Source organism: Opisthocomus hoazin, chromosome 1 (assembly GCF_030867145.1).
Source record: "Opisthocomus hoazin isolate bOpiHoa1 chromosome 1, bOpiHoa1.hap1, whole genome shotgun sequence".
In the NCBI taxonomy this organism is placed as follows: domain Eukaryota; kingdom Metazoa; phylum Chordata; class Aves; order Opisthocomiformes; family Opisthocomidae; genus Opisthocomus; species Opisthocomus hoazin.
The window spans coordinates 42,751,630-42,775,514 of NC_134414.1; the positions used below are offsets into that span (position 1 = coordinate 42,751,630).

General features: G+C 43.5%; 1 protein-coding gene and 1 long non-coding RNA gene across 2 annotated transcripts in view; one reads left to right on the top strand and one right to left on the bottom strand.

The window, feature by feature from the left end:
• Positions 1–5,048, bottom strand: PCDH20 (protocadherin 20). The gene is made up of 2 exons (XM_075422734.1): positions 4,967–5,048; positions 1–4,062 (listed from the first exon to the last, which is right to left on the bottom strand). Exons 1-2 carry the CDS (start codon positions 5,015–5,017, stop codon positions 1,360–1,362), a joined length of 2,754 nt encoding a protein of 917 aa, XP_075278849.1. The 5' UTR covers positions 5,018–5,048; the 3' UTR covers positions 1–1,359.
• LOC142361600 (uncharacterized) overlaps positions 4,252–23,885 on the top strand; it is a 25,376-nt gene continuing 5,742 nt past the window's right edge. Inside the window, exon 1 of the long non-coding RNA XR_012764227.1 lies at positions 4,252–4,658. This is a non-coding gene — a long non-coding RNA (uncharacterized LOC142361600). The remainder of the gene's footprint in view (positions 4,659–23,885) is intronic.

Consider the following 23,885-nt stretch of genomic DNA (forward strand, 5'->3'; position numbering starts at 1 on the left):
ACACTTTTGGTACATTACAGACACATGATGTCAGAAATCAAAATAATCAGTTTTAAGCATAACACTAATTTATCTTGTTCACACAGAGAAATTTGATGTAATCATCATACAAAAGATAGCTCTCAGCTCTTAAAATGAAGTGAAAGTGATACACCACTGATAAACCTGCTGCTTTGTTGCAGAGGATGCAACAAAGAATAAATTATCAAGAAAATATGCCACCAATCTTACAAGTTAGATTTTGGATCTAATCCAAAATCAAAGCCAATGAAAAGGAGCCAGGAATGGTTGCCAAAAGTCAGAAATAAGATCTTTCACATGAAATACCAATCCAGAAAGGAGCAATAGTCAGAATAAACTGTCCTGTAATTCCTTCGATTATGAAGCGATTTTTGTTTTCATCTGGCAGATCAGATTCAAAAGTATCACATGAAAAATCTGTTACACAACCAAAGTGATGGAGTACAACTGACAGATTGCTCAAAGTACAAAAAACCCCACCACTTCTGTGACAACTGAAGATTTACCCATTCCCTTGCTTCCTTGCATCTGGCATGTTTATGAGGATGAGCATGGGGTTCTGTCATTATTTGCTGTAGGAAATATTAAATACGATTTTCCATAAAAATGACCAGCAGATTGCTGGAGCAAATGATAATGTGGGTGAAATCTGGAGCAAATGAAAGATGTTATGTCACAGCAGTTCAGATTCTCATCGCAATATCTTGCATTCTTGCTCGACAGGAATTGCACTTCTTGTTAATGCCTTTTCTATCCTACTGTATAAGCTTTTACTTGTGAGGTAATAAACATTCTGTTTTTTTCTTTTTTTTTTTATTACTAGTGCATTTTAATGTCTTTATTCTTGTAATTATACATACATTGGGACAGGCATTTCTCTTCTTTGTGGTTAAATGTCTGTATGCCAATGTGTGTTTTATATTAAAACCAATATATTTAAAATATACTCTGTGTTTCTCATGGACAGTACCTCGAACAGTTCCCTGCTCAGGAGCATCTGATGCCCTCTTGTGGTTAAAAAGACTTCTAAAACTTGAGTTTAAAGAACCATTCTTACCTTCCCCTTTTTTATGATCACTGATCTTACTGACTTATGAAAGCTGCAAATGATGTCCATGCTTTTACAGACAGAGTGCTAGCTGTTAGTACTAAGGTTTCATAAAAAAGCTGTACACTGAATTTGAGTTTAAAAAACTGTAAACAGTTATTTACAATTATAATATTATTAAGTTATAAATTAGCGGTCCTTCATTGCAACCCCTGTCAATACAACCCACAGCTAGGTGTTTCAGAGCTGTCCAAGGTTTCTCAGATGTTGGATTTATCCACAAAGAAATGTCAAATGTTAGAAATCTCCACTGGTTTCTTCTCCAACATGTGCAGGTTAATTCTTCCATTTAATGGGATTTGTACTTCCAAGTTTTCACCTGCTCTGTGATGCTTTTTTCCTTTTCTTAGACAGATGTAAATGCCCATCCCTGTTACTAAAGCGATTGAACCCAAGCTTATTATTGACAGAGCTACCAAGGCAGGCATGCAGGACGCTGACTCCATTTTTTTATGCGTAGGCTCCATGGATATTTGTGGTTGCTTTTCTTCTATACTGATATCAGGCTCCTTTTTTAACAAACTTTCAATGTAGCTCTCATTGCTAACAGTGTCATTGACGAAAAGGTTCACCATGACAGTGGAATGGAGAGGTTCTGGATAGCCATGATCACTAACTTTTACAAGCAGCCGATAGAGGCCATAGTCATTTTGCATCAGGGACTCTTCCAAGGTGATATTACCAGTTTTAGGGTCAATCCTAAAGGACTCTGGTCGAGGGCCTCTTCTTCCTATGATGCTGTAAGCTATGACTGCATTCATGCCAGTGTCCTTATCGACAGCATAGACCTCAGTGATGGGAGAGCCCGGAAGGGTAGAAGGAAGGACCAGCAAATAAGACATATTAGACTGAGGAAACAAGACCAAAGGGGGGTTGTCATTTATGTCCAGAAGAAGGATAGTTATTTTTGCAGTAGAAGAGAGGGCAGGATCACCACCATCAACTGCTTCGATCCACAGAATGTACGAGCTTTGCTGCTCCCTGTCCAGCGAGACTTTAGCTCTCAAAACTCCTTTTCCAGTATCTATGACAAAAATATCACTTCCATTCAGAACTGACAGGGCAACCCACCCATTTTGCCCTGCATCCGCATCTGTGACACTTATAACTCCAATTTCACCAAAACCTGGAAAGTTTTCCGGCACAAAAAAGCTGAAATCCTTATTAATAAACCTTGGACTATTATCATTTTTATCCAATACAGTGATGGTAACAGTTGCTACTGATTCTCTTGGCGGGAGTCCAGAATCTACTGCTTTGACAGTGTATCTGTATTTCTCTTTTTCTTCTCTGTCCAGTTGGGTGGAAACTGTAAGAACTCCTGTGGTTTTATCTAAAGAAAAATAGGAAGGGGCATCAGGTCCTAAAAAATAGGACACTTGCCCTCTTTCTCCGCTGTCAGCATCTGTAGCATGCAATTTGGTCAAGTAAGCATTTGGAACATTGTTCTCCTCAATGGATAATTCTATCAGCTGTTGAGAGAAAATTGGTGAGTTGTCGTTTTCATCCAGAACCTGTACTTTGACTATTTTGTTGACATGAAATCCTTCTGAGTTCCATGCAACTACAGAGATTTCATACAGCTGCTGTGTTTCATAGTCCAAAGGCTTTGTGGTCTCTAACAGGTACTCATTATTGTACGGCTTGTATGGTGAAAGTCTGAAAGGCCCCTCACCATCCAAACAGCAGTTGACTTTGTATTTTTCATCAGGGTCTTTGATGGTAAAAAATGCTATCGGTGTGTTGATAGGCTCCAGTTCCTTTAAGTACACGACTCCTTCCACTTCATTAGCTATGAAACGAGGGACGACTTCAGGTGGCCTCATCATTACTTTGATGATGGTCACTAGCACTGTAATCACGGCAGGGATACAACCAGGACCGTTGCCCAATATGATCAGCCTGTGGAGTCTTAGAGTGTCCCCATCAACTTTACTGGAGAGCGTGATGTTTCCTGTACTTTCGTCCAGATGGAACAAGTCTCTGGATGGCTGGGGGACTTTCTGGCTGTAGGAGTAGGTGATCTGGGCATTGGATCCAAGGTCCATGTCTACTGCGTGGACAGTGGCCACATGTGTCCCTAGACTGGAGTTCCCATAAAGGGTGACGTTGAGCTGTGAGTCACTGAACTGGGGGCAGTTGTCATTGATGTCGCTGATGCCAATAGTGAGGGTGGCACTGCCCACAAGCGGAGGAGTCCCCCCATCCTCAGCAACGATGACTGTGACATACTCCTCCCGTGTCTCCCTGTCCAGAGCCCCCATGACAATCAGGTAGGGGGTCCTCTCCCCGTTCTCATTCTCCTCCACATCGAGGGTGAAGACACCGTAGTTATCTTGCAGGCGGTAGGTCTGGACACCGTTGGTGCCCACGTCGGGGTCAAGGGCGGGGTGCTCGATAGCCAGGCGGGTATTCACAGGTGCATTCTCCGGCACCGAAAGACGGATGTGGGGCACAGGGAAGCAGGGCGCGTTGTCGTTGACATCCCGAATAGCAATTTTTACCTTCACCAGGCGGAAGTACTCCTGCGGCAGCACCAGCACATCCAGAAGCAGCAGACATGACTCGGAAGAGGAGGAGGAGGAGGAGGAGGAGACAGCAGCTGCTCCCCCAAAGACGGCAGCCCCACTGCTCTCCACGCACAGAGCTTCCCGGTCGATCTCCACGGCCGAGGTGTGCAGCTCTCCGGAGCGGTTGTCCAGCTGCACGTACTGTCCCCCCAAGCCACGGGAGACCAGGGTGAAGGAGAGTGGGGGCTGGGGGGCCGCAGGGCGCTGCCCGCCAGCTGTGGGCAGCCGCAGGTCACGGGCCAGGCTGCCGATCAGCACCCCAGCGGGCAGCCCCTCGTTGAGGCTGTAGAAGAGCTCGGTGGCGCGACTGTAGCTGGCAAAGCAGTTGAAAGGTCCAACGAAGAGCAGGAAGAGGAGCAAGTGCTGGTGAGAGAGAGGCACAGGGGTGTGGGGAGGGGGTGGTGTCAGAGAAGGAGGGGAGGCAAGAGGCACCCCCACCTCGCCCCCCACCGCCTCTTGGAGCAGGGAGCGCGGCATCAGCCACACGAAGCCATCCTCCCTCCCTCCCCATCCCCTCCCCTCAGCACAGCCGCTACTTCCCGGGCATCGCCGTCTCCACTCTCCAGGCAACACCAGCTCCATTCCCCACAGCAAACACCAAAGCGCTGCCAGGGACGGCCCGGGGGCACCCCCGCCTCTCCCCCACACCAGCAGCACCTGCCCCCCCCCGACCATGCCATCTTTCCTCTCCTCGCCCCCTCCCCCGCCCCCCCTTCTCCCCAACAGCACCCACTCTCCCACCCGCAGGCGCACCCCGGGCCGGGGCATCCCCACTTCCCTTTCCACGCCTGTTCCCCCCCTCCCAAGCCCACGGCGCAGCGGGGACGCGGCCCGCACCGCGCAGCCGGAGGCCCCAGCCCCGACACCACGGACCCCCCCACGCCGCCCCGCCGAGCCCCCTCTCCGGCTGCCGGCTTAAAACCCGAGCCGAAGTCGCCCAGAGGCCCGCCGCGCTCCCGGTAAGTAACTTCGGGCATCGCCTCCGAGGGGGATTTTTTCCTCCTTCTCCCCTTTTTAACCACCCATTTCCCTTTCTCCGCCGCTCGCGTCGGCAGCGGCAACAAAATAAAACTTTTTTCCCGGCTGCTCTAAGAGGAAAAAAAAAAACAACAACAACAAACCAAAACCCGAAACAAACGACCATATATATAAACGCGTATCTAAATATCTGGTTTGAGTTTTTTTTGCCAATTTTGCTGCTGCGTGCGAAGTCGTGCTCGGGGGCGCAGGACGCGGCGCACCCCCGCCCCCCTCCCCCGGCCCTCACCTGCAGGCTGCGGCGGGCGGTGGTGCTGCCGCGACCGCCCGGGGCCCCCATGCCCGGCCGCCGCTCCCGCCGCCGGCTGCGCCCCGGCCGCCCGCCCGCTCCGCCGCCCGCCCGCCGCCTCGCCTCGCCTCGCCTCCCCGCCGCTGCCCGCGCCCCCGCCGCCGCCACCGCCGCGCTGGGCGGGGCTGCGCCCAGGACACGCCCCCTCCGCCGGGGGGGGCCCCGCCGCCGCGGGGGGGCTCAGACAACAGTCACGGGCACGGCGAGGGGGGGGGCTGTGCGCGTCCGCCTGCGAGCGGGACGTGCAGGGGTGTGCGGGGGTGTGTGTATGCGGGGGAAGCGCCTGGACCAGGGGGAGAAGGTGGTCCCGTCCGAAAAGTGGAAAGGTACCAAAAAAAAAAAACCAAAAAAAAAACCCCAAAGTGGTGTTTATTTTCTTCTGTGGAAAGATGTTGCGGTGTGGGCGTGTGACGAGTGGGCGGCTAGGTCGCTTAGATGATCACCCAAAGGTTTTGCAAGAATAGGTTTTACTGCAAAATATAGAAAACGTGATCCTACAAAGTTCGTTGGCAAGGTTCACCCTATTACTTATTAAATAAATGGAATGCAAAATCAAAAGGGATTTTGTATAGAATGTAAGAAAGCGTAAGGGGATAGTGAGACCCTCCTGTTGAGTCACCTGGTTCGGAGTAGACCCCCTTGCCCTCTAAACCCCTTCTCAGAGAGGACCCTGGGCGCGGCTGGATCCAGGACCCACCCCAGACCATAGCAGTTTATGTCTCAGGAATATGTTCCTGTGTTCATAGTTTAAAAGAGAGAATCACAGGAAGTTAGCAGCTATTAATCACCGGTTAATTTAACATTTCCTAAGTGATTAAGGAGAATTTGCTGCTGCGATCACAGTAATAGAACATCGTGTTGAATCAATTCACACACATAGACTCCCACAAAAACTCCCCTCCAGTTCAGTGAAATACTCACTTCAAATCAAATGATTTCTCAACGGGCGAAGGTTGAGTCTCCAGGAGACCAGCCCAGGTGATGCTGACAGAATTCGAGTTACTCTGAGAAGCACCCCACTCAGAGGGAGTTACTGCAGACTGGAAGTGCTCAAAGGGCCTTCCTTGGTACCGCTGTTTATAGGGTCTCAAGATGATTGTCTTTAGGCATCAGTATTTTTCCGTCCTGTTCACAATCCACGTGATGTAATCCTGATGCTGAGACAGTAACTACGTAATTCCAGTACCACCCAGAATGTGCAGTTCTGCAGGCAGGCACACCTCTAGGCATCAGTGGTTCCAGGCGCGGTCAGGGACCCACTGGGATCCACCCAACTCGCTGCTCTTGCACAAAGACAAGGAAAGTGCCAAATTGTCCCAAATCACTGCCCTCATTCAAGGACGTGAAAAATGGCTAGTCACACCGGCTAGCCATTCTTGCAACTTAGGCAAGAATACAACATTGGCTAATTTTGGAGTGCCAGGTGTGACCAGTCATGCCAGCTAGCTGTTCTTGTAGGGTAAACAAGAATAGAATGCCAGCTGGTTTCGGGATCGCCAGGTGTGAGGAGGGGGTTGCACCACCACAGGTGTCATGGAATTAAAAACTACCTCAGCTGAGTAGTGAGTGGCTTGTGTCTGCATGGAATGGAAGTGATGTTTTGAGGAGTTTGTAAGTGTTCGGTGGGTAGAAGGTGCACGTCCTGCCAAATCAGAGCAGCAGCTGCAATTTCGTTCTGGCTAGGAACCCGAAGGTCCTCTGTGGCAGAAAATCACGCACTCTCATTTTCTATCCTCCAGTCACTGTTGGCTAGACTTCAAGACTGCCATAGAACTAGAAAAGAAATTATCAGCGCTTGGGAAACTTTAGATAGCACGAGACCAATTACACTTTTCCTTGACACCTTGGGCTATCAAAAGGATAGCTAGCTAGCCCTATCTTCCTTACACTGGCTCTCTGCAAGATCTCAAACGGAATTCGAGATGTCTGTTGTTGGCCTTGAAGTGTTCAATGGTCTGAATCCAGGCTGCTGCTAAGAGTTCACCTATTGGGACTCTGGTAGACAGTTGCCTTTGTCAAGCACAATGTGGAGCACCCTTGCACAAAGGTAAAGTTTGTACAGGAGATTGAACTATCAAAATCACACGTGTCTGAGGACCACCTTGAACATCTCCATGTTCCATGGCAAGCACAGTGTGCAGGCATTTGATCTCAGCTTAGGTACTAGAAACATATAGGACAGCAAAAATTTTGCCTTTACTCGAAACAAAAAATAGTCTTCACTTTTCCTTCTACAGCTGCTTGAGACAAACTCCATGTCCAATCCAAAATGGGGCAACAAAAAAAAAAAAGTAATTAGAATCCCAATCCAAAACCAGCCTTCCGCCCAAGTCTTTTGTAATATTACATCTTTCAAAAATAAATCATAAGTGAAAAATATACAACATATTGTTTAGTAACTGTTGGGGTGTTCTTGGATGTTGTGAGGATGAGGGCAGCAGCACAAGCTGAACGGAATAGAGTAGAATAGGACAGAACAGAAAAGAACAGAATAGAAATAAAAACTTCCAAGACTGACTTCCTTGAGGGCTGTAAACAAATCTCATTAATTCCTTTGTCTCATATCCTCCACTCTTGAAACATAAATAGTGCAATATTGTTTGGCTGAATTAGAGCGTTACACAATTCTTGCTAAAGTCAATGGCAGCGGAATCAGGGTCTCTTTTATTCAGTGGGTCTCTTTGAAACATACTGTGATTTTAATATCCATTTCATCCCCAAAATGGCATTAGCACCATGATCATATGGGACTTCAACAGTAGAGCACTATGGTATTAACAAAAGGCCTGGCTAAATTTATTATTCACTAATCTCTAGGGTTTTGAAACCACTCAGTATGTTCTGCCCTTATAAATTGTTTATTTCTTTACCATTCAATTCTAGCACAAATAGAACAGGCAATACAGTATATACAGTTCAGAGCAAACATATATAATTTAGGAGAGAAATGAAACTATGCAAGTCCTTTGCTAAATTCTTGTCCACGTGCACTGTTCTGCAGACTGCTCAGTGTGAAAGGTGCCCGTAAACTCGATCCTGTTTAAGTTACTTTAGCTGGACACGACAGATTCTTTTAATGGCTTATATCTGCTCTAATTTTATTCATTTCAACAGAATCATTTGGATTTCAGTCAGATTTTGACACTGATTTATGTGGAGTTTGAATTTCATACACATTATAATCTTAGTTTTAGTGAATCAGTAGTCTTCTTGCAAATGAATCTGTTCTCTACAAAATTCTGCCTTTAAGTTTTACTTTTCCCAGATGTCTCAGTTTATCTCCCTTTTCTCTTATGCTCTCGAAATTACTGACCTATTACTGTACCATTCTTCTTAACCATCACAGCCAATGCATTTCCCTGAGGCCTCTGATAAGGTAGACGATGCCTCTACTGTTATAGTATTCAGGTTTTCATGACACCTGATGCATTTTATTTTATTAAACCACAGGTGTAACAGCAGAATTAAAAGTTTTCTGGAGCAGCTGATACCTCAATAATATTTTTTTTTTGTTAGACACCAGCAACATCTAAGTCTTAAAGGCCCCTTAAAGACTTATGTGCCCAACAAATCTTCTATTTAAGGAGAAGCACTCCAGCTGTGTATGGGATATAGGATGAGGGGTGGGAGAGTAGGAGCAATGCAGAAGAGATACAAAACTGACTCATTTATTTCTGGCATTTTTTTGTGGGGAGAGCCCCTTCCAAAGTCCCAGGAAAACATTGACTGATTTCATTGTATTTCGATATCCAGTTATTTTCTGGGGATAAGATGTTAGCAGTTTATAAACTCAGTCCCATTCCATCACATTTAGCTAAACATATCTTCTTATCTTGCATTTTACTATGTCAAATCTTATTATCACTGAACATATCCGTATACTGGTACTGCATCCAAGATTCTGCAATTAGTTGCAATCAATGAATAAGAAGGGACAAGTAGGAGAATTTCTGTGAGATTCCAAATTGCCTCAGGTAAGTTACAATGCACGAGACTGAGATCAAGTGACAAGCCATCCAAGAAGCATCATAGTTATTTATAAATACATTAGAAGAAGTACATTATTGCAATGATAAAATATTTATCTGACTTCATAAGGTGGACATAAAAGGTACTGGTACTCAACTGAAATGCCTTGGATTTGTGGGCAGTGTTCCAGTGGCAAATGGAAGTGTTTCCAGGTGGATCATTCAGGACCATCACTTCTGAAAGGGGACCTCAAATAGTATTATTTGGCATGGCTGGCAATGCTGACCAACTTTTATTAGAGGTGGGGGTGCAGGTACATGCTGTTCTCTCAACCTAGCAAAAAGCTGTCTGTTATAGCCTGTGGTTCTACTGGGGAAGGTTGTGGTGTGAGATTCCCTCTCAGTGAGGTTCTACTGATTCTTCTGACAAACTTTGTAATACTTTAGTCAGCGTGACCCTTTGAGCTAGGTGGTTTTCAGTGGGAAACAGTCAAACGGAGTGAAAGCACTGGTGCTAGTATTGACTCCTAGTCACGGTAAAACTGAGAAAGGCACAAGACTAACAGACTACCACTTCTCTGAAGAGTTTAAACTGCAAGAGATACAGGGCAAGTGAAGGAGATCCTGTTAACTATTAGTGATACAAGCTTCTTCTTGCTTTGCTGCTCGGTGAGGAAAATGCCTTACATCCTCCACTTCCTGTGCAGGATAGTGGATTACAGTGTGAAAGACTCTATAAATATTAGATAGTGACCTGGCCCTCAGAAGTGCTGAGCATCTGGTGCTCGCATTGGTACTGAAAGCTGTTATCATCCCATGTCACAGTAGATCAGACCTAGCATGATCATTGTGTTCTCGGCACAGAGCAGGAGAAGGGTCTTGGCAGAGCTTTTCCTTGAGATACTGAGAGACAGTAAAAATCTCTGGGTCCAGCTTGAATAAAACAGCAGTGCAGCTGGAAAATGGATGACTCTCTGGAGTCTATGTCACTCAGATCTCCAGTCATGCTATCAAAGGGCTATTTCTCGCAAGCTCTTGCAAGGTGAACCTGCAAGGTTCTGCCCAGGCAGTCTTTCATGAACAAAACTCTGCTTCCGTCATGACAGCCTTACAAGAAAGTAGCTAACATGTCAAAGTGGTTTCTAAACTTAGGAAGAAATACCCCATGAGACAAAGCAATGTTTGATAGGAAGGCTGACAAAGGTGGATGAGATTTTCCTGTCTAGTTAGCTTAGTGTCTATTGGGGACTACTGTGTTGAAGTATCACAAATCTGAGCCGCTAAACGCTGACCGAAAAATTTGGAAAAAAGCTTCTGCAGTCTCTGAACCAACTACATTTGATACATTTGACAAACTTCTTCAAGTTCTTTTGAGGTTTCATAGAAAGACCAGATGCTTTTATTATGATGTTTTGCATATGTCTCCATATGTTTTGTGCATGTCTCTCTATCTGGAAAAATGCCAAAATATTACAGCAGTGAGAAAAATTGCCTTCAATATATTCCTAGTCTGATCACAACTTTGTTTTTGAAAGAAAAACTAATTTAAAGTTTATTAATTAAGCATAATTTTCTGAAAGTAAGTAGGAAGGAAGGATTTAACTCAGATTATATTCCAGCATATTTTTTTACCAGTGTTTTTTACACTGTATTACACAGTGTATTAATATTCGCTTTCACTGACATCTTGTGTAAGGCTTAAAATAATAATCATACAATTTTTATTTCGTGCAAGCCAAAGCACAGGTTAAGGTATAGTACTAGTATGATACTGCTAAAAATTACTAATACTGTTTTTCATGATGGTCCTTATCACCTTAGTTCAGCGACAGCCTTCCAGCTTCTGCCAGCTAAATTTTCCTATGACTGTTACAGTTCTGATAGTATTCCAGCTTCTCTTTTCTTAGTTGTTCTGGAACAGACAGTTGTACATATTTTACCTTGTCAACTGAAGTACCTAGCTTTGCTCTTAAATACATAAAATGTATTGTAGTTTCACCTGAGGTCTTCAGCCACTCAGGAAGAACATTTGCTTCCTTGAAGATAAGTTATTTTCATTTTCCAGGGACATGATTCTGCTATCATCTTCATAGAATCATAGAATTATAGGTTGGAAAAGACCTCTAGATCATGAAGTCCAACCATCAACCCAACACCACCATGCCTACTAAACCATATCCCGAAGTGCCACATCTACACTTTTCTTAAACACCTTCATGGATGGCGACTCAACCACTTCCCCGGGCAGCCTGTTCCAATGCCTGACCATTCTTTCAGTAAAGAAATTTTTCCTAATATCTAATCTAAACCTCCCCTGACACAACTTGAGGCCATTGCCTCTCGTCATATCGCTAGTTACCTGTGAGAAGAGACCAAAACCTGCCTCACTGCAACCTCCTGTCAGGTAGTTGTAGAGAGCAGGAAGGTCTCCTCTCAGCCTCCTCTTCTCCAAACTAAACAGCCCCACTTCCCTCAGCCACTCCTCATAAGACTTTTTCTCTAGATGCCTCACCAGCTTCGTTGCTCTTCTCTGGACACATTCTAGCACCTCAATGTCTTTCTTGTAGTGAGAGGCCCAAAACCGAACACAGTACTCCAGGTGTGGCCTCAGCAGTGCTGAATACAGGAGCACGATCACTTCCCTACTCCTGCTGGCCACACTATTCCTGATACAAGCCAGGATGCCATTGGCCTGCTTGGCCACCTGGGCACACTGCTGGCTCATGTTCAGCCGGCTGTCGACCAACACCCGAAGGTCCTTTTCCACCGGGCAGCTTTCCAGCCACTCCTCCCCAAGCCTGTAGCATTGCATGGGGTTGTTGTGACCAAAGTGCAGGACCCGGCACTTGGCCTTGTTGAACATCATACAGCTTGCCTTGGCCCATCAATGCAGCCTGTCCAGATTCCTCTGCAGACCCTTCCTACCCTGGAGCAGATTGGCACTCCTACCCATTGGCGTCATCTGCAATCTTACTGAGGAAGCACTCAATCCCCTCATCCAGAATATTGATAAAGATGTTAAACAAGACTTGCCCCAAAACTGAGCCCTAGGGAACACCACTCATGACCGGCTGACAACTGGATTTAACTCCATTCACCATCACCCTTGCACTTGGCCATTTAGCCAGTTCTTTATCCAGTGAAGTGTACATCCATCCAAACCATGGGCAGCTAGGTTCTCCAGGAGGATGCTGTGGGGAACAGTGTCAAGGGCCTTACTAAAGTCCAGGCAGACAATATCCACAGCCTTTCCCTCTTCCACTAGGTGGGTCACCTGGTCATAGAAGGAGATCAGGTTGGTCAAGCAGGACCTGCCTTTCATGAACCCATGCTGGCTGGGCCTGATCCCCTGGTTGCCCTTCACATGCCCGATGAACGCACTCAGGATAGATCACTTCATAATCTTGCCCGGCACTGAGGTCAGGTTGACAGGCCTGTAGTTCCCAGGATCCTCCTTCCAGCCCTTCCTGCGGATGGGTGTCACATTGGTGATCCTCCAGTCATCTGGGACCTCCCCTGTTAGCCAGGACTGCTGATAGTTGATGGAGAGTGGCTTAGCCAGCTCCTCTGCCAGCTTCCTCAACACTCTTGGGTGGATCCTATCCGGCCCCATAGACTTGTGAGTGTCCAGGTGGCATAGCAGGTCGTTAACTGCTTCCTCCTGGATTATGGGAGGTTTATTCTGCTCTATGTCCTATCTTCCAGCACTTGGGGCTGAGTACCCTGGGAATAACCAGTCTGACTCTTAAAGACTGAGGCAGAGAAGGCATTAAGTATCTCAAGCCTTTTCCTCATCCTTGTGGGCAACATTCCCCCTGGCATCCAATAAGGGATGGAGATTCTCCTTGGCCCTCTTCTGTTGTTAATGTATTTGTAAAAACATTATTTGTTGTCCCTTGCAACAGTGGCCAGCCTGAGTTCCAGCTGGGCTTTTGCCTTTCGGATTTTCTCTCTGCACGACCTAACGAGACCCTTGTACTCCTCTTTAGTCTCTTGCCCTTTCTTCCATAAGTGCTAGACCCTCCTTTTTTTCCTGAGTCCCAGCAAGAGCTCCCTGCACAGCCAGGCCAGTCGTCTTCCCAGCCGGTTCGTCTTGTGGCACATAGGGACAGCCTGCTGCTGTTCCTTTAAGACTTCCTCCTTGAAGAATGTCCAGCCTTCGTGGTCCCTTTGCCCTTTCAGGACTCTTTCCCAGGGGAGCCTCTTAACCAGCACCCTGAACATGCCAAAGTCTGCCCTCTGAAAGTCCATGGTGGTGGTTTTGCTGGTCCCACTCTTCACCACGAACTGAGAACTCTATAATTTCATGGTTACTAAGCCCAAGCTGGCCTTAGCGAGCCTATCCAGCGAGGCACCTCCCCTGATAGGCTCACTTACCAGCTGCCTCAGGAAGTTGTCTTCCACACACTACAGGAACCTCCTAGACTGTTTCCTCTCTGCTGTGTTGCATTTCCAGCAGATGTCCGGTAAGTTAAAGTCACTCACAAGAACAGTGGTTAGTGATTGTGAGACTTCTGCAAGCCTCTTGCAGAATGCTTCATCTACCTCTTCATCCTGGTTGGGTGGTCTGTAACAGACTCCCAGCAGGATGTCTGCCTTGTTGGCTTTCTCCCTCATCTTCACCCATAAGCATTCGACCTTGTCATCACAATCAGTCATCAAGCTCTACACAATCGAAGCAGTCCCTAACATACAGTGCCACCTCACCGCCTCTCTTTCCTCGCCTATCCCTTCTGAAGAGTTTATAGCCATCCGTTGCAGCACTCCAGTCGTGAGAATCATCCTATCAAGTTTCTGTGATGGTGACCAAGTCATAGCTGTCGTGCTGTAAAATGGCTTCCAGCTCCTCCTGTTTGTTGCCCATGCTGTGTGCATTGGTGTAGACGCACTTGAGCTGGGCTATCGATCTCACCTCCAAACCCAACATGGGGTCCATATTCAAGTAAAAATTTTTAATGAGGTTGTTGGCTCTAATTCCCTGATGCTAACTTATTCCTTACTCACTAAAATTCTTAAAGAGCCCAAAAAGCTTTTTGCTGAACACAGGATAATTACTATGTGATCTGGGATTTGGGCCAAATTGCTTCTTTTATTTAGACAAGTGAATTGACCAACACTCAGTGGGATTTAGTACATTTTTATGTCTGTGATAAAATGGAGATAGTCAAACCAAACAACTTAATGCGTAGTCAACTTTGTACATAATGGGAAAATATATTGATTTTATGCTTCGGAAATCTTGCAGCTGATAGGGCCTTTATTGTTCCTGTTGTCCCTCTGATAATTCAGCTCCCTACTGAGATAAGAGACAATGGTGTTATTTCCTCAGAGGCCTGGGTTCACTCAGCAGAGCTGAACAAATGGTGGGAGCCAAGGCTGCTCCGAGGTTCATCCAAATACAGATTTTCCTGAGTTTTGGAAAGCATTTGGTCACATCAAAATCATACTTCTGTCTTGTTCAACTTTCATACGTATTAGAAAGAGAGAATTGCTTATTAGAAAGGGTGGGATTTGCTTGATCTAACTTTGATATCTGCAAATCAGGCATCCAGTGTAGTCTCTTTTTTTCTTCCTGAGATATAGGCATTCCCAAGGTTTGTAACTGAAAGAGACAGAAGTCTAAAGCAAGTAAGACAAATTGGTCACTGGATGGGTTTGTTTCTCTTTCAATTAAAAATGTGGGCTAGAGGGAGCAGGTTAGATATGGATGTTTAAATTTTATCTGTTTAAAGGTAGATTTTAGAGACAATGCGGAATGTGTAGCCACAATAGTTACATTTCAGATGTGGCTTTAAACCATACTCTTAGAGTAATTAACGGTTTACTTTGATTCTGCTGTTGAATCCAAAGAGCCTAAATATTGGACACTAGTAGCACACTTCTCACAAATTATCAATCAGGAAATATTTACAGATGTTACTTCACAATAATTTTAGACAATAATTACATCTGATAGGAAAAAAAGTGTTCTATCTCTAACGTAGTTTCAGAATGTCAAAATTCATCATATATATTATTTTTCACTAGACATAATTTTTTTTTTCCTGTGTAAAATTTAGCTCAGGTGAATGAAGAAATTATCTTAACTTGTAGGAAGATGATGTTTGAAAATTTTTATCCACGATAAGACAGCAGTTTCTATTGACAAATTTGAAACATTTTTTGAGCAGCATTGAAAATCAAGTTTGACTTCTTCACTCTTCCCTGTCCTGTACATCTCCAGTGCTCCACATAATAACAATTTGATTCACGAAATCGGAAACTCATCAAGCAGTTTAATAAAAGTCAAAAGGCATATCCTACAGCATAGAAAAAAATATCTAGTGTTTTACTTCTTCATATAGTGAATTTCTTCAGGAAAAAAATAATTTTCTTTTTTTTTGTTAAAAATGGAAATGTGTAATTCATGGAAAATGAGCAGCCTCTACACAAGCATAAAACCCTTCTCTCCTTATTCAGGGTAATATGGGATTATGAATGAAATAGCAATTAATGTAAATTTCTATTTCAAACTTTATTTTAGTAATGTACCATCTAATGTGGCAGTGTTAACAGTATAACCAAGATGTTTGTTAGTGTTTTCCTATTCTTTAGGGATATAAAAAGCTTTATTTCAATTTTCTAGCCAACGAACAAGAGCATAGAACTGTTAGCTGTAATAGCTTCTACATGGTAGATTGCCCTTCTTATACATCTCTTCAAAAATTGCTAAATGCATAAATAGTACCTCTACGTATAGAATATGTATTGTAAGTAAATTGACTGAGAAGATCTTGCAGCAGAGCAGAAAGTAACAATCCAAGGAACCCTAAAATAACAGAAACTGAATATATATCAATTTGAATTTTGTGCGTCATGCTACAAAGACAGAAAAATTTTAATGTCTGTGCTGTATTTTCTGCAGAATATTCAAGGTAGTTTTCCACATATGGTCACTGACATTAAAATAATTCTCTTGAACGAATCTTTCATTTGATAGTAAGTAATTTGTCTGAGTTTTAAAAACATTCTGTAGTAGGAAGATCAACACAAGGGGAGAGATATTTACCAAGTGAACTATAAAAAAGAACCTTTTTTATTTTTACTATCCACTATTAACTCAGATCTCATTTTGATCAGTCTGAAACTTTAAGGATTATCTCTGCTTTTCTACTGAGTAAAAGATCAGCCTCTGAAAGAAATGGTTGCTACTGTGTTAACTACAAATCTTCTTGATGCTGAGACCATTTAGTGGATGTATGAAGATCCTCAAATAAAAATGTGTGTGATATGTATGCCGTATATATGTCCAGCATGCATGTTACTAAATGTTACTGAGGAACTTTCCTCCTCAGACCTGGATTGCCATGTTTGACTTTCTGAAACAGGATCATTCGTCTCTCGCCTTTCAGCTTTACACAACCAGACACTAGCTTTTATAAACATAAACAAAGTTGTTTCCATGTATCATAAAGTAATGAATATTGATGGGTTTATTGTTTTTTTCCAAAGACATAAAATTATCTTTGATTTTCTGCACAATAGTCTATTGATTTGTATTTAGTGATTTGACATTACATTAATTACCTTCTAGTTTTATGATTATAGTTTTATTGTCACCAAAAGCATAACCAGATTAAAAACTGGACTGTGTGATGTAGACTGATATTTTTGTGTGTGTATGTCTTGGGAAATGGAACATCAAAAAAAATTGGAAATGTGCTATTGAGTGTTCCTAATTCCAGTCCAGGTCAATTGTTACTATGGGTCAATGGAAACAATAATAGTTATTATAGGTCAATGAACTTTGCAACATCAGTGGGTTTGAAATCTTCAAAGGCTATTTTAGAATTTATAAAGGAGTTCAAGTTCACAAAATTTTTTATTCAGTAATTTGTACCCATAGCCAGTTTCAGGGTTGAGGTACTTTTAAAAAGAAAGGTAAACATAGTGTCATTTGTTTTTTTTCAGACAGGGAGAAAAGTACATCATCAAGAGCTCCCACCAACCTAGAATGGATACTTGTTCTCCCTTTACAGTACTTGAGAAGAAGTTCATGCCACAGAGCAGAAATCAAACCAGCTTGTTGATTGATCAGGGAGCCACTTAAAATTATCACAGTCTCTACGAAGTGCCTAAAGCTCACTCGAGAGAAATATCACACAATTTTACTCACCAAATATATTTTACATCTGGCCTGGTTTGCTTAAAGCTACGAATTGTCATAACTATCCGCTGGACAGCACAGAAGGCTCAAAAGAGCCTTTGCCTCAGCAAAGAGGCCTGAAGTTTCCCTGAGGGATCAAGAAAGAGGACACATCCTTTTTTTAGGACTCAGGTAATTGCAGATGAGATGGTACTCCATTTTTGTGAAAGGGGCTGATGTTAGACACTTTGCCAGGGGAGGTACTTTAAAGAGTTACTTCTGAGCCATCTATTCAAACTGAGGGAGTGTATTTCCTGGTAGGAAGTGAATGAGGATGCCTGAGGACGAGTTCTTAGCAGTTAACAAGGTCTTAAATGTTATTTTTTAGTTAGATTTTGCTGGTTCCACATTGTATGCAAAATTCAGATCATTCTCTTCTCAGTGCACTTGTCAGGTTGGATTCCATTCTGAGTTTTCTAACTTTCTACTGATAACACACGTATTCCTCACATATGGTCTGGGCAGGCACCTGATCATTACACTTCTTCATCAGGACCCAAGTACCTCATATGGCTATGTGTTTTGCCTCAAAGCCAGGTCTTACTGGGTTCCCAGGAGGGCCAGCAAGTGAGCTTTAGCATTGCACCCCCTAATCACACACACAGCCTAACTCCTGGCACAGCATCTTGGCTCTGCTTGGGACTACCAGAACTAAATAGATAAATCTGGTGTTGCTGGGGCTAATTAATAAAAAGTATAAATGCATGCTTGCTGGTGCTGCATGGTGGGGGATAGGACATGGAATGCTCCCTGGTCCTTCTGTCTATCAATAGAGATGAAGGCACTCAGTTCCCTTCCACTTAAGGGGACTGTGGGAATGTGGAAGGTGGAATGGTTCCAAGCTGACTCAAGACAGCGTATGCGCTGTTCCACAGACTACGGTATATAGAGATGGATATTTCGTATGTTGGGAAACAGGCAGAGAAATTTCCCTCCTTGGAAGTAAGAGGAGGCCAAATAACTTCACTTGCTATGCACAACTAAAAAAACTGCCATCTTTGCAAATAAGCTATGCTGTTTTACAAAGTGGTCTGGCTTGAGAACAGCTTCAGAGGAATTCCTGAGAAAGAATGGGGTTTGGCATCAAGTGAGACAAAAAATTTGTTACGATGTTAAAATACCTGATCTGAAAAAAGCTAGCTCAATATCTTGCTGTAGTACTGAGCTGGCTGAAACTGAACGGCTTTAATAATACGCTATCAATAAAGAGAATTGTCAGTATCAAACATTCTGACTGGCAAAGAAGTCAAGCACAGAGAGACAGGTACTAAGCAACATTATGTCACTAATTTTTAACCTTTGGTACTCCTACTTATGAAAAATAAAAAGTAATCCAAACCCTGCAAAACTTTCCTCTTTCCCAAGCTGTTATCTTGCTTTCTGAAGAGATAGCACCTTCCCTTGGCCTCCTGCTGCTTCTGTTAATCTTTGGTGATTTAAATACAGCTTAATTGTGTTTGCAAATAGTATTTGTTAGGGAGAAAGTTAAAGTAATTCCTTGCTGGAGATAATAGGAAAAACCCAAGAACAAAGCAACTTCAGAAAAACAAGATTATTTTTGATCACAGCATGTGAAGGCAGAAGAGGCAGAGTAGACACTAGAAATAGGCTGACTGAGGGATGTGCCATATTGTCACATGCATAATTAATTTTCCAGATAATGTAAAGCCTTATATATAATATTTCTTGAAAATAAGTATGAAGATAAGCAACATACTTGGCTAATCCACTCATTCTGTACATGAGAAGGAGGAGAGAAATACATTCCTCTTTGCAAGGAGGGAAAGGGCTCTGGTGGATAAGCTTGTATTATCTGCACACACTAACAAACTAAAACTTTTGATAACCTTGACTTACTTGTAGGAAAATATTGACCTTCAGAGGAAGATCATGACTTCTCACAACACTGCTGTGTTTATTTATATGCACCCAAGACAAAAATGGCTTTGGAGATTGCCATTCAAAAGTGGTTTGACTGCTTGAACTTTGCTCTAACGGCTTGGAGCAGTGAATCTGCATCTTGAAACAATATCTCTAAGTTAAAGTGATCAGAAATGTGATAGTATCCAGTTTCAGTCATGAATGAAGTAATAGTATTTTACAGTTTTTACGTGTCTCTAAGGTTCACATTATTTTGCTTAAAGAAGGTTACTGAAATTGATCACATGACTCCTGAGCTCAGATTTCACTTGTAAAAAAATCTACCAAATATGACTTATACTATATACCAGGACTATGCACTGTTCTATAATTCATGCAGCATACTAAAGTAACAGATAATATTTAATATCTATGGTATTTTATGTTATTCCTTACCTGAAAGTGCTTGTATTTATTTTTCAAAATTTATTCTGTTTATTCATTTACTGTCTCACTTATCATTGTAAATCATAGCAGAAATTCCAACAGACAAGTCAATTTTAGCTGATGTTACTGACATGCAAAGTAACAGTTTAACAATGTTCTCCATGTACTTTATCTACGAGATGATAAGCTCATGGCTAAGTACTGATGTTTTGTCTCACCTAGCTTCCCATTCTTTTTGATTGCATTGCACATCTGTTTTCTTACTGTATTTATACAGTAGGTATAATGCAGCTAAAAGACAAAGAGCTTGATAACTTAAAGATAAATATGCATTTTTTAATCTTTATGAAGACAATGAATAGTATTCCACTGTTTACAGCATCTGCATGCTTGAAGATCTTTAATGCACAAGTTACTCCAAGAGTGACATAATATTGCTCTGTTTTAAATAATGGGAACCTGTGATACAGCACTGTCCAGAAATTTTACCAAGCTTTCTAACTTCAAATGGTAGGATTCCCCTCTCAGAACTTTTCACTTCTTAAACGTGATCTATTCGATCTGCTTTAGGAATCATCTAGAAACAGAGACACACATCTGTGTTTTTCTGTTTATCTGCTTTGACCGTAAATATGACTCGCCTGTGAATATTTGAGTGACGGTGTCTGGACATAAATTTGGACAGATAGATAAGAAGGCAAACATTTAATTATCACTCAGCATATTTTTTTCCACCCTTTCTTTCTGTAACTTGTGCTGCTTTGCCTGACTCTGCATGTGTTTCTTCCAAGTGGTGGATCCATGGATGTACGTTGTTATAATGAGATCCTGTTAACTTCCCTGATTCTGTGTCTGGCTTCTCAGGTTGCCATACTTATGAGAGTTCATTGTGCTTTTGGCTTGATATTTTTGCACCTGTGTTGTGTGTTTGCGTGGCAAGGTTTTGGTAGTGGGAGGGCTGTATGTGTGGCTTCTGTGAGAAGCTGTGAGAAGCTTCCCCCATGTCTGATAAAAGCCAGTGCAAGATGGCTCTGAGATGGACCCACCACTGCCCAACGCGAAGTCAATCAGTGACTGTGGTAACATATTTAAGAAAGGGAAGAAAAAAGCTCGGGGGTGAAACAGCTGGGTAGAGAGAGGAGTGAGACCATGTGAGACAAACAACTCTGCAGACACCAAGGTCAGTGAAGAAGGAGGGGGGAGGAAGTGCCCAAAATGTCAGAGCCGAGAGCCTTCCCTTTCAACTCGTGATGAAGACCCTGGTGAGGCAGGTTGTTCCCCTGCAGTCCATGGAGGTCCACAGTGGAGCAGATATCCACCTGTAGCCCATGGAAGGGACCCCACGCTGGAGCAGGTGAATGTCTGAAGGAAGCTGTGACCCCATGGGGAGCCTGCTCTGGAGCAGGCTCCTGCCAGGACCTGTGGATCTGTGGAGAGACAAGCCCATGGCAGAGCAGGTTTGTTGGCAGGGCTCGTGACCCCATGGGGGACCCACTCTGGAGTAGCCTGTTTCTGAAGGACTGCACCCTATGGGAAGGACACATGCTGGGGCAGTTCCTGAAGAGCTGCAGCCCGTGCGAAGGACTCATATTGGAGAAGTTTGTGGAGAACTGTCTCCAATGACAGGGACCTTCACTCTGGAGCAGGGGCAGAGTGTGAGGAGTCCTCCCCCTGAGGAGGAAGGAGCAGCACAGACTAAGTATGATGAACTGACTGTAACCCCCATTCCCCATCCGCCTGTGCTGCTCGGAGTGTGGTAGAGAAATGGGAGTGAAGTTGAGCCTGGGATAAAGAGAGGGATAGGGGGAAGGTGTTTTAAGACGTGGTTTTATTTCTCACTATCCTACTCTGATTTGAATGGTGATGTATTGAACTCCCTTTTCTCCCTAAGTTCAGTCTGTTTTGTCTCGACCCTCGAGCCTTTCATCATATTTCCTCTCCCCTGTCCAGTTGAGGAGGGCGAGTGATACAGCGGTTTTGTTGGGATCCTGATATTTATCCAGGCCAAACCAAAACAATCTGTTTAGACTTCCTTTTGAAGCATTATGGCAGCAAGAGATTTCAGTGGCAGAAAAGATCTTGTTCAAAAAAGAAAGTTATTATGTATCCAAGAGACTGCAGCAGCAATGAAAACCTAAATAATAACCTCCCTGGTACTCATGTTACCTTACCTAAAGCGTAAGATCTCCTCAAAGGTGTGACAGATTCCATACAGCCAAAGTTCTGCTTTCTTCCTCTCCTTCACTTTACATTTGGGCTGACATGCAGTTTCAGTTTCTCCATTTGCCCTTTAAACAGTATTGCCAGTGGCTTACCTCTCAACCATTTTTTTCAAACTCTGCAAGATGTTTAATCTCAAAAGCCATGGAGGTTTCAAGATTAGGACCCTCTTTCCAATTTTAAATCTCTCTGAATCTAGTCAAATTCATGATTCCATGTAGGTGGAAATAAATAATAAAATAATTAATACCAGTGCTATCCATTTGAACATGAAGATTTAATGGCTTAACTAGCAATGAGCTATTAAATCAGAACATATATATACATAAAACTACTGGTTTATTTCCAGCATTAAAGTTGAGTTTAAAGAATGAACTACTGTCCCATGAAGTCACTTTTCTCTTCATTAAAGTTATTTATTTGTTATTTTCTTTAGTAATCATCCACACGCACTTCAGGGACTACTTTTATGGCAAGAAGACTATGAAAGCTTTATAATTAACTTGGTAGAAACAGTTATACCTCCCTCCAGTACACATTTTAAACAGCTCATTTTAACATGGTTTAAATTACTGAAATCAAGTTTTCCTGTGTGTAGCTAAGCTTCTAGAAAACACAAAAAAATTTTTGGAATTATTTTTACAGCTTGAACTAGGCTAAGGGATAAATTTGTCAAAATGAAACCAGATGTGGTACTTTATATGTTTAAATATACATAAGCAGGATTTTGTACTTTTCTTGCTGTCCACATCCAGTACATCATTTATTCCTTCCACCAATCATAGCATCACAGAAGAATCGTAGATTCATTAGGGTCAGAAAAGACCTCTAAGATCATCAAGTCGAACTGTCCAACCATCACCACCATGCCTGCTAAATCATGTTCCAAAGTGCCATATCTACAAATTTTTTGAACACTTCCAGGGATGGGGACTCAACCACCTCCCTGGGCAGCCTCTTCCAATGCTTTACAACTCTTTCAGTAAAGAAATTTTTCCTAATGTCCAATCTAAACCTCTCCTGACACAACTTGAGGCCATTGCCTCTCGTCATATCGCTGGTTACCTGTGAGAAGAGACCAACACCTGCCTCACTGCAACCTCCTGTCAGGTAGTTGTAGAGAGCAGGAAGGTCTCCCCTCAGCCTCCTCTTCTCCAGACTAAACAGCCCCACTTCCCTCAGCCACTCCTCATAAGGCTTGTGCTCGAAACCCTTCACCGGCTTCGTTGCTCTTCTCTGGACACATTCTAGCACCTCAATGTCTTTCTTGTAGTGGGGGGCCCAAAAATGAACACAGTACTCCAGGTGTGGCCTCACCAGTGCTGAATACAGGGGCACGATCACCTCCCTGCTCCTACTGGCCACACTATTCCTGATACAAACCAGGATGCTGTTGGCCTGCTTAGCCACCTGGGCACACTGCTGGCTCATGATCAGCCGGCTGTCGACCAACACCCGAAGGTCCTTTTCCACCGGGCAGCTTTCCAGCCACTCCTCCCCAAGCCTGTAGCGTTGCATGGGGTTGTTGTGACCCAAGTGCAGGACCCGGCATTTGGCCTTGTTGAACATCATACAGCTGGCCTTGGCCCATCGATGCAACCAGTCCAGAGCCCTATGCAGAGCCTTCCTGCCCTCAAGCAGATTGGCACTCCTACCCAATGTGGTGTCATCTGCAATCTTACTGAGGAAGCACTCAATCCCCTCATCCAGATTATTGATAAAGATATTAAACAAGACTTGCCCCAAAACTGAGCCCTGGGGAACACCACTCGTGACCAACCACCAGCTGGATTTAACTCCATTCACCACTACTCTCTGGGCTCAGCCATCCAGACTGTTTTTTACCCAGCCAAGCATGCAACCATCCAAACCATTTCTCCACGATAATGCTGTGGGAGACAGTATAAAAGGCTTTACCAAAGTCCGGGTAGATAACATCCACAGCCTTTCTCTCATCCACTAGGTGGGTCACCTCGTCATAGCAGGAGATCAAGTTGGTCAAGCAAGACCTGCCTTTTATAAACACATACTGGCTGGGCCTGATCCCCTCAGACAAGCAAAGAGCGAGAATAAAGAGAATTAGCTCGTTCCAATTTACTACACTTTACGATGAGTGTAGTAGGATGATTTTGATTTGGAATAGTCTTTTATTTCTTCTGCTTTTCCCAAACCTCTAGTC

Bases quoted from the DNA above. Each gene is read 5' to 3' on its own strand.
- PCDH20 (XM_075422734.1), bottom strand. From the start codon at position 5,017: ATGGGGGCCCCGGGCGGTCGCGGCAGCACCACCGCCCGCCGCAGCCTG. The intron at 4,063-4,966 runs GTGAGGGCCGGG...CTCTCTCACCAG, and splicing joins CCGCCCGCCGCAGCCTGCAG to CACTTGCTCCTCTTCCTGCT.